The sequence below is a fragment of the Malaclemys terrapin genome, chromosome 21 (assembly GCF_027887155.1).
Source record: "Malaclemys terrapin pileata isolate rMalTer1 chromosome 21, rMalTer1.hap1, whole genome shotgun sequence".
Classification (NCBI taxonomy): Eukaryota; Metazoa; Chordata; order Testudines; family Emydidae; genus Malaclemys; species Malaclemys terrapin.
In genome coordinates this window covers 4,878,532-4,893,157 of record NC_071525.1, presented here as the reverse complement: position 1 = coordinate 4,893,157, position 14,626 = coordinate 4,878,532, and the positions used below count along the sequence as shown (strand labels likewise).

The 14,626-nt window shown below is 47.9% G+C and overlaps 1 protein-coding gene across 2 annotated transcripts in view; it reads right to left on the bottom strand.

Moving 5' to 3' along the window:
* The window catches only part of LMNA (lamin A/C), an 86,793-nt gene that overhangs the window by 21,794 nt on the left and 50,373 nt on the right, over positions 1-14,626 (bottom strand). The window contains exon 12 of one of the 2 annotated variants that reach the window (XM_054010412.1): positions 8,652-10,657. The exons of the other annotated variant lie outside the window; for it this stretch is intronic. Coding sequence (XP_053866387.1) covers positions 10,631-10,657 — 27 coding nt within the window. The 3' untranslated portion in view covers positions 8,652-10,630. Of the gene's footprint in view, positions 1-8,651; positions 10,658-14,626 lie in introns of those variants that run through there. 2 annotated transcript variants of the gene reach the window in all.

Genomic DNA, 14,626 nt, shown 5'->3' with positions numbered 1-14,626 from the left:
AGAGACACCTCTTTGGGGCCCCAGTGGGCTCCACGACCGAGTGGTTGTAGCTCCATTCACTTCAACTGCATTTTACTGAACTTCAGTGACTCAAAGTCAACTTACAACAGCTGAGAGTCTGGCTCTGGCTGTGTATTTTATGGGTGCACCTGGTATGAAAAGATCCCAATCAATAGACAGCACCTGTCCAAAACTCAGCTCTCAACACTGAACCCTGGCACATATGTTGGGATTATAGATATCGCTTTGCACGTTGGCAGCATTTCTCCTTTTGATTGTACATCTTCTCAGGAAAAAACAAGTCATACAAGTCTTATCGATGTTTATTTTAAAACTAAAAATTACTTTCTTTTTTGTTTAATGACTAGGTGTGTCACGCCCAGTGATTTTAAACAGCTGATCGCTTTAGCAGCTGTTTTACAGTTGGATCCTGCTCCGGTTCAAGTCAACGGGAACAAAAGTTTAATGACGCAAGGTGGGTGAGGAAATATCTTTTGTTGAACCAACTTCTGTTGGTGCAAGAGACACATTTTTAAAATTAAGCATTTGCTTACATTTTTCCAGGATTGGGGTCTGATCCATCAATCCAAGATACCACAGCACAGTTGGCACCAAATATTTTCTCTTGTTGGCTTCTATTGTCCTTCACTCCCCTCTCCTTTTTGAGTTGAGTTACTATTAAATTAACACTTCCCTGTAGATTGGAGGAGGCTAAGGATTACAGACTTGTTGGAATATTCTGAGGAAGAGAGGCTAGAGACATGGCAGATTGAGTAGGGAGGGGATTTCAAGTGTTTGAGGCAACATGAAAGAAGGTGTGAGGATGGGACTGGGAGGCTGACACAAAAGTGTTGGCTAATTGTATGGCTTGGACCAAGCAGAGAGGGTTGCAGAAGCAACGGAGAGAGAGGAGCAGGTTGTACAGGGCCTTTAATGAGCCTGAATTTGGTGTGGGAAGTAGGGTTGGTTGAAAATTTCCTGTCCAACTGTTTTCAATGCAAACTTGTATTTCCAACAAAATGAAAATTTTCACAGAGAGCATCTGCTTCCCTCAAAATGTTTTGACTTTTCCTTGGCAACCTAAAAAAATCCAAACATTTTCAATCCAAAATTTCTGGGTTTTCGGCAGGCTTGGGCTGAACATTTCTAGTTTTCAACTTTTTTGGATGGAAAATTATACAATGCAAGGGGTGCCTCCTGGTGGGTTCAGATGGGGTTGGTTTAGTTTTCCTCATAGATGCAACAGAGGACCAGAACATAAATCTATTATTTGCCCCCTTTTCTATGGTTTTTGCAGTAATCTGGATTATTAGGATGGAGGAGTTCAGTTTCCATTGGAGGGCTTCAGCTTGGGCTAGTTATTATGAATTGCTATTAATAGTAATATTAGTATTATTGTCATGGACCAGGACGTCATGGTTTTCATGTTGACCAATATTGTCTTCTTGTTTCCCAGTACTTCCTCATCTGTCCATCTCCATCTGTTCTCTCTTGTCTTATAACATAGATTGTAACCTTTTGGGGGCTGGGACTGTCTTTTTATTTGAATATGAAATAAAACATTAGGTCCACTGGAGTGTTGCCACTAATAGGCCTTCACTCTTACCTGGCTTGGTGAGAAACCTTCATTTCAAGGATTGGCTACGGAGATGGATTTTGTTCTTCGAGGCAGGGTGTGGTTTGGCAAATGTTTCAGATTATCAAGTGAACCTCGGTTCTGCAGCATTTGACCTAATCTAAATACCCAGGTCAAGGAGTGAAATGAATCACCCCCTTCAATTCCCCTTGGCTCCCATTTTGATTTAGTAGATGAGAAAAGGCATTTTGCACAATGTGTAGTTGGCCTTGGGAACTCGTTGCCAAAAGATATCGTTGAATCCGAGAGCTCAGCGGGATTCAAGGCAAGAGGAGGCATTTATAGGTGTAGTAACTATAATTCACAATTATGTTACCTACACTAAACATTTATAAGGGACATAAAACCTCCCGCTGATGGGCATAGCCAAGCACCAGCTGATGGGAATCAGGAATCAATTTCCCCGTGGGCAGGTTACCCCAGAGGTGCAGGGGTTCTCGCAAACTCCTCTCAAGCGCCTGGTGCTGATCACCGTTGGAAACAGGATATGGGGCTAGAAGGACCCTCAGTCTAATCCAGTCTTGTAATTTCTCAGTTCACTAAGGGAACGTTGTCAGCTGTGTTTGGGGCAGAGCTAATGCCGTGAGCAGGGTTTCACGTCGGACCCCACAGTTAAGAAGTCACACCCTTCCCCCAGAACCTCTTTGCCTTTCAAAAAAACCTCATTCACACTCCCTCTATCTCCCCGTCCCATCAGAAGGTGTTGGGGCTCCTACCTTCCTCTTCCTGCAGATTTCCCCTTGCTCTGTCCACCATGTCCCTATCCAGCCTGGCTCTCACCTCCTGCTCTCTACCTCTGCACCTGCTCAGCCGGGGTCCCACCACCACACCGACTTCCTCTACTCCACATTCAATCTCACTTCCTTCTGCTCTTCTCCATCCCAGGCCTAGCAACCATAATTTGCCTTTTACTCACGCTGTGAGGGGGCATGTTCCCTCCCACTGGCCAATGAGACTATTAAGGGTATGCTGGCCCTTTAAGACTCTGTTCTCCTGGACATCCAGTTTACTTCTCTTTAAGCCTTGTATTGTAACCTTCCCAAGGGCCTGACTGCCTGGGCCTCAGAACCTCTGGTAGCCTTATCTCACTCCTCTCCTCATAGGGTTTCTGGGTATCTTTCTTAGGCAGCTCCTTGCTGAGGCACTCCATTGAGGGGGGTCCTCAGCCTCTCTGGCAGCCTCCCCGTTTTGTCTGAGCTGCTGCTAGTCAAGCCATGAACCCCTTTGTGGCTGGTGGCAGCGTAGGGTTTACACATCCCATCCCATATTCTAATGTCCTTAATCCTCAGCAACTCTTCGCCACTTTGTCCCTCTGCTCAAACTCTCCAGGTCTGTTGCTGAAGCTCCCGTCTCCTGGAGCTGATCATAGCAGTTCATGAAAACCTGTTCCCAGCCATAGTCTTCTAGGGATGGGTTCCCCATAATATCTTCTTTCTTTGAAGACCTTCAGAATAACATGAACCCAGAATACTGACTCCAATGCACTTCCTTCAGTCCTCACGTAGCAGAAGAACACAGACTTATATATCCTTGGAAGGGAGAAGAAAGTGGGTGGAGCTATGCAATGAAGGTCAGGTGGTTGGGTAGTTTTTTTCAAAAGTAATAATTACGCCAAGCTCAAAGTATTGCAACATTCTAGACAGGCTAACTTTAACCCAATGGAGTGCAATAACGGCAGCAAATTCCACCTAACACTGCTGTTTGAACTGTGCAAGGTGAGGGCTTATCCCTACAGCTCTGTTGAGTGAAGGATGCTGCGCACCTACCAATCTCAATGAGGTTTTAACTCAAACCCTAAGGAAATGTTACTTACCCTGTGCAATAACTGTGGTTCTTCGAGATGTGGCCCTGTATGGGTGCTCCGCTTCAGGTGTCCTTGCACCTCTTAGGCCCTGGATTGAAGATCTCTAGCTAGCAGTGTCTGTTCGACCTGTGCATGCGCCATGTGTCTCCTCATGGCAGAGACCGAGGCTATATAGGGTGAACTGCCCTCAGTTCCTTCTCTACCCAGTCATCCCCTAGGGCAGAACCGAAGCAGAAGGGAAGGAGGGTGGGCAATGGAGCACCCACAGGGGGACACATCTTGAGGAACTACATTTATTGCATTTGGTCAGTAACCTCCTCCTTTGAGTAGTGCCCCCAAGGGTGCGCCACGTCAGGTGATTTCCAAGCAGAATCCCGTGGAGGAGGCGGGAGCTTTGGAGCAGGGTCCAGAATTGAAGACAGCACTGCTACCCTTGTTACATCAGATCTAATGGCATGGAGCAGGGTGTCGTGCTTGGAAAATGTATGGCTTGAAGACCAGGTTAGCCACTCTACACATCTCAGACACCGGGACATTCTTCAAACATGCAGTAGATGTTGCCTGCGATCTGGCTGGATGTACTCTGGCCCCCGGGCAACAAAGATCCAACAAGGACTATCGCTGTATCCTTGTCTGTATCTGCCGCCCTGCCGTTGGCCTCAGCTGCTGATCAAGGGCTCGAGGGAGCGTGCACCCCCAAAGTGGAGCACCCCCAGGGACATTACTCAAAGAACAAGGTTTTACACAGCTCATAACAATATATGTACAACACCACTACTGAAATTCATGGCATGCGTTTCTAGAAGTTTGCTCAGTCCCTTTCATATAGCGCTGGGCAGCAAACGGTTTTATGTCCCATGAATATTTTTGAGAATGTACAAAAAATTCATCTTGAATCAGGATGAAAAGTTGAAATCTTGAAAATCCCTGCAAACCAAGAAAATGATTTGCTTTTCCATTTGGGGGTCAATCAAAACATTGTTTAGATAATTTCAAAACTGAAGCACTATCACAGAGAGCTCTCCAGATTGCAGCCTGGGGCTGTTGACTTTGAACGACTTTCATTGATGGATCTATTCCCCATGACTGTATTGAGTTCTTTGTTGACCGCAGTTATATTTATGGCCTTCACATCATCGCCTGGGATCGAGTTCCACAGACTGACTGTGCGTTGTGTGAAGAAGTACTTCCTTTTGTTTGTTTTAAACCTGTTGCCTATTAATTTCATCAGGTGACCCCTGGTTCTTGTGTTATATGAAAAAAAATAACACTTCCTCATTCACTTTCTCCGCACCAGTCATGATTTTATAGACCTCTGTGTCAGCTCACCCTTTCGTCATCTCTTTTCTAAGCTGACCACTCCCAGTCTTTTTAATCTCTCCTCCTACGGAAGCTTTTCCGTGCCCTTAATCATTTGTGTTGCCCTTCTCTTCACCTTTTTCAATTCTAATATATCTTTTTTGAGATGGGGCAACCAGAACTGCATGCAGTATTCAAGGTGTGGGTGTATTTTGGATTTATATAGTGACATTATGAGATTTTCTGTTTTAGTATCTATCCCTTTCCTAATAGTTTCTAACATTCTGTTAGCGGGTTTTTTTGTTTGTTATTTTTTTGATGCTGCCGCACATTGAGTGGATGTTTTCAGAGAACTATCCACAATGACTCCAAGATCTTTTTCCAGTTTAGACCCAATCATTTTCTATGTGTAGGAGGGATTATTTTTTCCAACTTGCATTCATAGAATCATAGAATATCAGGGTTGGAAGGGACCTCAGGAGGTATCTAGTCCAACCCCCTGCTCAAAGCAGGACCAATTCCCACCTAAATCATCCCAGCCAGGGCTTTGTCAAGCCTGACCTTCAAAACCTCTAAGGAAGGAGATTTCACCACCTCCCTAGGTAACCCATTCCAGTGCTTCACCGCCCTCCTAGTGAAAACGTTTTTCCTAATATCCAACCTAGACCTCCCCCACTGCAACTTGGGACCATTACTCCTTGTTCTGTCATCTGGTACCACTGAGAACAGTCTAGATCCATCCTCTTTGGAACCCCCTTTCAGGTAGTTGAAAGCAGCTATCAAATCCCCCCTCACTCTTCTCTTCTGCAGACTAAATAACCCCAGTTTCCTCAGCCTCTCCTCGTAAGTCATGTGCTCCAGCCCCCTAATCATTTTTATTGTCCTCCGCTGGACTCTCTCCAATTTTTCCACATCCTTCTTGTAGTGTGGGGCCCAAAACTGGATACAGTACTCCAGATGAGGCCTCACCAATGTCGAATAGAGGGGAATGATCATGTCCCTCGATCTGCTGGCAATGCCCCTACTTTAGACAGCCCAAAATGCAAGCCAGCTATATAAGAAGATTCCAGGATTGTCACTTTGTCTCTCTCTGAGGCCTACAACGTGCGCTGGGTCAGTGGGAAGGGACAGAAACAGCTGCAGGGTTGGTTGAGCTCTTTTTGTTTAGAATATCACCAGGTTCAATCATCACCGGGATTCGAGGTCCGTTCCCATGCAATTTTTAAGTTCTCTGCCATTTTGACTTTACGAATTACACCCATGTGACAGCAAGGCCTGTATCTCTGCCATGCCAAGAGTCCTACCCCACTGTGGTATCAAAGGTAACTCAAGCAATCACCACCCTTCTTCCTTTGTTTCAACCATTATAGTGCTTGTCTGAGGGAGGCTGCACAGATGGTTGATTAGTTGGACCATTTGCCGCCGTTCACAACATCACAGGCTTCCAGCTACCAATACTGACATAAAGTAGAACTGCGTCTACGCTGGGGTTTATACCGACATAGCTAATAATACACCCTTTATCCACAGTTATGCTGGCAAAACTTCTTAAGTGCAGTCTGGGCCTAAGGCCCATTGCCGTGTCAAAGCTGTGTAAACTGTCCTTAGTGTTTAGGGTGACCAGACAGCAAATGTGAAAAATTGGAACGGGGGTGGGGGGTAATAGGAGCCTATATAAGAAAAAGACCCCAAAATCGGGACATCTGGTCACCCTATTAGTGTAAATGAATTTCAGGCCTGCTGTTTTCCCCACAGTACCCCCCTGCCTCATTCAGAATTCAGGGGAGATGGGGAAGTCTAACTCCCCTCCAGCCCCCAGGACCCCACTAACAAATCACTTTCTGGTTTTTGAGTTTGGACAGAGAACAGGATTATGGTAAAAAGAGGCAGCCTGCTTTGACCCCAGGGACCCTCACTTGATCCACAAACTCATAGGAGACTTTACCCACAGGGCAAAATCCTGCTGGAAGGGGTTGGAGGATGTTTGATGCCTACCATGGTCGCCGTACGCAAGACGGGTGACACCTGGTAAGCGCACGCGTGTGCAGACGGTTTATGGTTTTATGCTGTTCTCGCGAATATTTTTGTCCTTAATAAACATACAGTGAGATGAGTTACGCCGGCAAAACTTTGTCATGCAGCCCAACCCTCTTATACTGGAATAGCAGTGCCCCCGCGGGGAGTTATACCAGTCGAACGACAGCTAGTTCACTCGACCCGTATAAGGCCTGGGTCTAGGCCAGTTTGTGTGAGAAAATCCCACCTCTGACACAGCTGTCCCGACTGTAGATGCAGTTGTACTAGCAAAAAAAAGTCCTTAACTGGATCTCCACGGGGAGGGTTGCTGACTAGATTATTTCATTTTTTGTATCATTGTAGCACCTAAGAGCTCCAGTCACAGACCAGGACCCCATGGTGCTGTACAACCACAGGGGGGCAAAAAGGACAGTCCCAGCCCCAAGGAGCTTCCAATCAAAGTATAAGAGGAGAGAGAACAGATGGCTACAGACAGACGGGGAGCACAAGGATACAATGAGCTAATATGATCAGCATGGCAGGCAGTGCTCTTAGCCCACCAGCCGCCTAACCGTCGTCAATGTTTTTTCCGGGCTCATGGCAAAGGAGATTTTTAGGAGAGTGCTGAAGGAGATCATGGGTAGGTCTGTGGATGGTTCCAGGGAGCCTGTCCCAGGTGTGAGGGGCGGCAGGGGAGAAAGCACAAAGGGGCTCGTTAGAAAATGTAACAAGTGGGCGCTGGAGGCTGGGATCATGGGCTGATGGAGGCAGGCGTCGACCTTGCAATGCCGAATGAGAGATGACAGGCAGGGTGGGGATAAGTCGTGAAGGGCCTTGAAAGGGAAAGATACCAGCACACGGCTTTAGTGGAGCCAAGGCCTTACTGGTAAAACTTGGCCGTGTAGACCAGTCCTGAGTTTATGGCTACAGGAGCTTTGGTTTTAGTGAGAGTCTCTTCTCTTCTAAAGCGTGGCTTGTTAAAGATGCTCATTGTTTGAGACTGTTTTGGGGATGCCTCTGCCAACCCATCCGGCAAGAGAGAAAGAAGTCTTCAGCTTCTGAGAAGTGGAGTTTGTGGGAGGACCCCGAAGCTTGGTCTACACCTAAAACTTAGGTCAAACTTAGGACCCTGAGAGATGTAGTTAAAAGCCAACCTAAACCCGGTGTAGACACTGCTATGTCAGTGAAGAATTCTTCTGTTGACCTAGCTGCTGTCGCTCGAGGGGATCGATTAACTAGAGTCTGACTTGCTGAGAAACTCAGTGGAATCAGGGAGTTGTGTAGCTTGGAAATACCCTGGTCAGGAGGGAGACACACATGGGTCTCCACCTTCCCTCTAAGCTGCGCGGCAGGCTATCAAGGGCTGCACAGGTGGGGAGAGGTGCCTCTCCCCCGGCCCCAGCCCCGGAGCCCTCAACCTCCCCCCCCACACACACACACTCCAACCCTCTGCCCTAGCCCTGAGCCCCCTCCCGCACCCCAAACTCCTCATCCGCAGCCCCACCCTAAAGCCCACACCCCCAGCCAGAGTCCTCACCCCCCCACACCCCAACCCTCTGCCCAGCCCTGGGCCTCCTCCCCCACTTCGAACCCTCCTTGGCCCCATCCCCACCACACATCATCTCCCTATTGGTGCACAGAACATTCATTTTGCACATGGATGTAAAAAATTAGAGGGAACATTGGTCTCCACCCAAGAGAGGCGACAGCTGAGGAGCCTGGAGCCCAGAGTGGGTGACCTGGCTGGACCACAGGGTGGGAGAATACCAATGCAGTTGCATTGAACTATGGCAACCAGTGTTAGCCCACTATCCCCCTCCTCCCCACTTCGTGGGGTGATGTTAGAGGCTCCCCCTGCATGACAAACGGCAGCTGAAATAACGAGAGGACACAGGCTGGGTAGGATCTCTGGTGTATTGATTTTGGAAAACAGAAATATTGCAACATTTCCAATTAACAGTACAAGACCTTGCCAGATCCACCTCCAGCAACCAAACCTTAACAGCGACAAAGCCGGGACGGCCCCTGCAGAACACAACTCGGCACCCGGCAGAGTGGATCGAGGTGGGTGACGCGGCAGGGAGGTGGTGGGGCAGAGGACGGGCGCTGTAGTGGGTACAAGCCTTGGCCAGTGGTAACGCCTCCAAGACAAGGAGATCGACAGATACGGGGATTGGGGTGGTTTTATTTTAGTGTTGGATTTTTGCACCGAAAGAAAAGGCAACATTTTGCCAACACAGCATTGACTGGACAACTCTACACTGACTCTACTCTGAGCTGCCCTTGGCCCCCCACCCGGCTCTGATGGAGGAGGGGCATGCGATGGGCTCAAACAGTGCCACGCAGGAAAACAAAAGCCACCGAGCACAACGGGGCCAATGGGCTGGATGGATCTTGCTGGGCCGTCTTGATCCATCCTGGGCTCGGACAGGCCTCCAAAACAAATGAATTAGTGTAATACAGGGTGGGAAAGAGACCTGTCCTGAAAACCATGTGAGCCCCCCCCCCCCCCCCATTCCTTAGCGGACTTGGGGTCTGATCCTGCCCACCGGAGTCCCCCCGAACTCCCACTGAAGTCAGCAGAAGGAGCGGGGTGTGACGCAGGATCAGACCCGCACTGGAGAAGCGGCACCTTGTGCAGCCGTCATCACACAACGCCAGAGCCTCAGTTGGTGTCAGTGAGCTCCGTTAAGGCTGACAGGGTCGGCAGGCTTCACACCAGCTGAGAATAAACCCAACACACTTTGCCCAGCCTCTTGGCGACCTTAAAGATCGCTCTGGTCAGGGCTGGCTTCGACATCTGGTCCCAGGCTTATAACAAGCACATTCCGAAACGGTCTGGCTTTCTGTCTCCCTGATCGCTCGGCCCTTGGTCTCTGAACCGGATCCTGTGCTACCAAGCTCTCTAAACAGGGCTCCTCGTTCCTCTCCCTTTCTGATTAAACTCAACCAATCAGTATCACCCTCTAAGGCACGACTTGGCTGCCTTTAGAAGAAGAAAAAGAAGCGTCATCGACTAACAACAGTACAGTACGAGAACTAAACCCAGCAGTATCTCCCCTGGCTATAGCAGTGCGGCAGCTGGTGGGGGAATGGCAGTTAAGCAGAGGAAATGGGACAAAAGGAGAGAGCTTAAGATAATGCCCCCATGCGATTAAACAGAATCTGAAGCTGACACAGAGCTGTCAATGAGAATCAGGCCCGCTGGGTGAAATGCACCAAGCTCCTTTTTTCGCAGGGCTCGTAAGTTACAGTTCCATCCACTTGAAGGCCACTTTCCACTGTGAGAGCGACGTAAAAGGGCCTTAGTGTGCATGAGAAACAGGCCTGATGATTTGATCCTCCTCCTAAAGGATTCTGGGCCTGAACCAAAGCTCACTTACATCAGCGTAAGGCCCACTGACTTCAAGTGAGCTCTGCCATAGGGTCTAAGTGCCGTGGTATTGCATGGTTCTGAGAGCAACACGGCCCCTGGGGAACGACAGTCAGCGTTTCAGCTCGGATGGCTTTACTGCCGCTAGTCCTATATAAAAAGCTTTGGCAAAAAAATACATCTAGAAAGCTATTAAACTACAATCTTTTTTTTTTCCCTCTTTTTTTTGGTAACCACAATTCTTTGACCTCTTTGGTTTTAGTTTTTAAAAAAATTTAGAAGCTGAAAAGTAATTTTTTTTTTATAGAAATAGATTTTTTCTTAAAAAAAAATCAAAGCATCTTTTAGCATTTTTATATATATATATATAAAATTTCTGCTGTAGAAAAAAAACACAAAAAAACCCTTTGTTTTAAAAAGGGGGAAAAATGGTTTTCTAGCCTTGGGATGGGGAAATAGCATGATATGGCAGGGTGTAAGCAAGGAGTGCGCCCTCTGCTGGTTACATGATGCTGCAGTTTTGAGGACCCTGGAGGGAGAAAAGAGAAAATAAATCATTATGAATTCCTGTTTGCTTCAGTTAAAGGGGAACCGCAGTAGCCCTCAAGAAAAATCTACTGCCAAGTACTAATTACTACACGCGGCAGTTCCCGGGCCCCAGTAGTTGCACGAGTTCTAACTTAACAAGTGACTCCTCTCATTGATTTCATTCGTCTGGCTGGAGGAACACCCGCTTCTGCTTATGGACGGTGACAAAATGCTCGCCAGTTGGAACCTTTCGCCAGCCAGATTTCAAGTAAAAAATAAGTGACCGAACTTTTCTTGGTAAGTGGCCTTTGCTTTTCAAATCCAGCCCTAGCTCAGGGACTCAGCATCCCTCTTACAGCAGTATTGGAATGATCCCAGAAGTATGCCCATAAGAACCCATCCCCGGACATGGGCAATACCAGGAGGGATGAGCTGGGGTGCTGATGAGAAGCGCAGTTGGGAAAGTAACCCAACTACTTTCCTGATGGACTGTTTTTTTCTCTAAATGGACAAACTATCCGAAATTCTCAATTACTGAGCAACAATCTGCACTCATTGGTATATTTTGCTTTCCGCCACCAACTCTCTGTATAACTTTTTTCATGAGTGATGTACCCGAATGCATGGATGCTAAATATCTAAACTGTATTCTTAAATTCATTCACCTACATTTGGGTTATTGCTGATTATGCACTATAGGTATCTTCGAAAAGAACAGGAGTACTTGTGGCACCTTAGAGACTAACACATTTATTTGAGCATAAGCTTTCGTGGGCTACCGCCCACGTCTTCGGATCCATCTCCTGCTCTTTTCGGGGATACAGACTAACACGGCTGCTACTTTGAAACCTGACTATATGTAGCTTATGACTTTAAAAACAAACGCCGTATTTGTGGATAATCTAAGCACTATACCCAGATGTGTATACACAATGTTTTTAACAAGCAACAGAGGGTCCTGTGGCACCTTTGAGACTAACAGAAGTATTGGGAGCATAAGCTTTCATGGGTAAGAACCTCACTTCTTCACTTGCATCTGAAGAAGTGAGGTTCTTACCCACGAAAGCTTATGCTCCCAATACTTCTGTTAGTCTTAAAGGTGCCACAGGACCCTCTGTTGCTTTTTACAGATTCAGACTAACACGGCCACCCCTCTGATACTTGACACAATGTTTTTAACATTAGCTTTAATAAACATTTGAAATCTGTTAAAATACTCAGCTCATATTTTAAGATGGTGACCCTTTAGGGCAGGGAATAATCTTTTTGTTTTGAATTTGTACAGCATTGAGCACCATGGGGTCCTGATCCATGAGTGAGTGTCCAGTAATGCAAATAAGAATACTAAAAATGAGTGCCTTTCATCCGTATCTCGAAGCGCTCTATAATCATATAAAAGCATTCCTCCCCATTCTATAGATGGAGTATCTATAACATTAAATAGTTTGAGAATTAGGGGTAGTATATTAGAATAATAATACTGATTAGAATAGTATTCATCTAATAAACTGATACTAACTATTACTAATAATGATCTAGAAAGGTGGAGTATTACAATACTCAGATACTAAGTACTAACATTTAGTTTTGGAGTATTATAAATACTCGATTAGAGCATTAGTAGAAGTAGTATTTGTTAGCATTAGAATATTATAAATACAGCAGAACCTCATTTATATGCTCTAATTAAGACCGGGGCCAGGTAGGGTAATAAAAAAATCTGGAAAATCTGGAGAATGGGAACGCGTAAGGCTGCAGCGCCATCTAGCTGCCATAGGTGAGATCACCTGCTCTGGACCTGCGAGCGCTGGTTGTGGGTTCATACGGAGAGCTGGATAATGGCGGGTCGGATAAACGGGGTTCTACTGTACTCCACCATTCGAGCATAAGCAGTAACATGCCACTGATACAACACTTCTGGAGCAGATGTCATCCACGGATGTCAACACACTTTACAAACAGAGAGTCATGGCAGTGCTATTAAACCCACTGCACAGCTGGGACACTCGGGCACAGAGCAGCTGAGTAACTTGCCAAGGTCATGCAGCGAGACATGGACAGAGTAGGGGATAGGACCCATGAGTTCCCCGTTCCCTGCTTAAGCGACTGAATTTTTGTTCTTAGCACTAAGGATGGAAGCCTGGTGCCTGGATTCCATCTGAGACGGGAAGGGGACACAGATGCATTTCTATGTACATTTCAGAGGCGGGGAGGACCTAACCACTTGCCCGAAGAGAAGCACCTCCCATTAGAGACGTTCAGCTGAAGGAAGCCTGGCCAGGGCCATGAGCACAGGGAGCCGTGAGGGGTGTGGGAAGATGTGGGCAGCTGAGTGTCAGGAGGGAAGCAGCAGCTGCAGCCAGGAGATGGAGAGAAGGGGAGAGAGCCAGGAAAGGAACCGAAGCGGGAGAGGAAAGAGGGTTTAAAAGATCGCCTCTGTTAGAACTACGACGGAGGGGGAGGGTTAAGGGTTCCTCCCAGGAGCCCGGAGGTGGGTTTCTCACTCAGATGAGTCCTGGGGCAGGTTTTGCCCCCCGGCTTCAGAGTCCCCCCCAGCTAATGTTAGAATAGGAACCACAACTCCTGGCTACTGGCTTTGCTGTGGCGATGCGGCCAGTGGGATCCTCGGCGGCTGGCTCAGGCGGTTGGAAGGCTTTTAACTTGCCAGTTTGGCTAGCAGCCAGCCCTGGAGATCTGAGCCGCTGGCCACCTGACTGGCCAGTAAAACAGCCCAGGGGACACATGGATAAGCCAGAATCAAGAGTGTGGGGAACTAGGGGCGTAACCCTATAAACAGGGACCTTATCTTGAATGTTCTAAGCATAATTAACATGGTCAACCATGTACAAGGTACAAACCATCATGCTTCAAGGCATGAGCCAGTCACTAGCTGCCTGGGTAAGGAAGAAACATCCCCCATTGTCAGGCAATTCCATTGGGGGCGGGAGGGGTCTCTTGTACTTTCCTCGGAAGCCACTGGTCACCCTAGGAGACAGGCCGCTGGTTTCGAAGGACCACTGGCGAGTCCCACGGTCCCCGTTAAGGTGCGTCATGGGCCCTTCATGTCAGGGGAGGTCCCTTGGAGGCAGAAAGCTCAGAACTTCCATATTCTGAAGGACCCTGGACAGTCTGGTTATGGACAGACGGGCCCATTCAGGGGTAGCGCTGACCTAGACAGCTACAGTTTGGGCTCTGCTGCAGGGAGAGTAGAGCTCATTTGGGCCCCTAGAGGAAGCTGGTGATTCGGATGTAGCCTCATTAGCCAGGCTCCTTGCTCGGGGGAATATTTCTCTGGCTTTGACAGGTTTTCTGTTGCAGACCCAAATATTGCAGCCTCCGCCTGGAGGGCTGTGGGGCTGTCTCTGATGAGTGGGGGTGCGGGACCCTGCCACATTCCCCAGCACTGCGCGCACACAGCCAGCAAACCCTGCAGTCCTCACTCCGGAAAGACTCCTGTGGGCTTGTGTGGGAGTTTGGCCCAAGTGAGGACCCTGGGACTGGGGGCAGCGGGGCATCAGAACTGGCTGCAAATGGCCTCTGGAGCCGGTTCACAGCAGCAGAGATGGGCTCTGACTCAGAACAGGCACACTCCGGCCTGGGGAGCCACCGGGGGCACAAAAGCGATCTCAAAGGAGGAGCGCGTACACAGTTGGCTTAGCCACGGGGGAAGCTAAATCTGGCTCAGTAAATCCATTTAGACCATTTCCCAGTCTGTCCAACTCAGAGATCTGCAGAGAGGAGCCTTCACCAGATCCCCATCCACAAACTACTCATGTCTGTAGCAGGAGCTGCTAGAGGAGAGAGCTGGATTTTGGCTTATCGAGTGGGGAACCTATTTGTATTTAGAGCACATTGATCCTGGCACAGAACTGGCCCTAACCAGCGGGCAAGAGGAAGAACCAAACGATGATGGGGTTCCACCAGCTGGAATTCCCACTGGGACCTTCAGATGAGCGAGAGCCATTAGCCT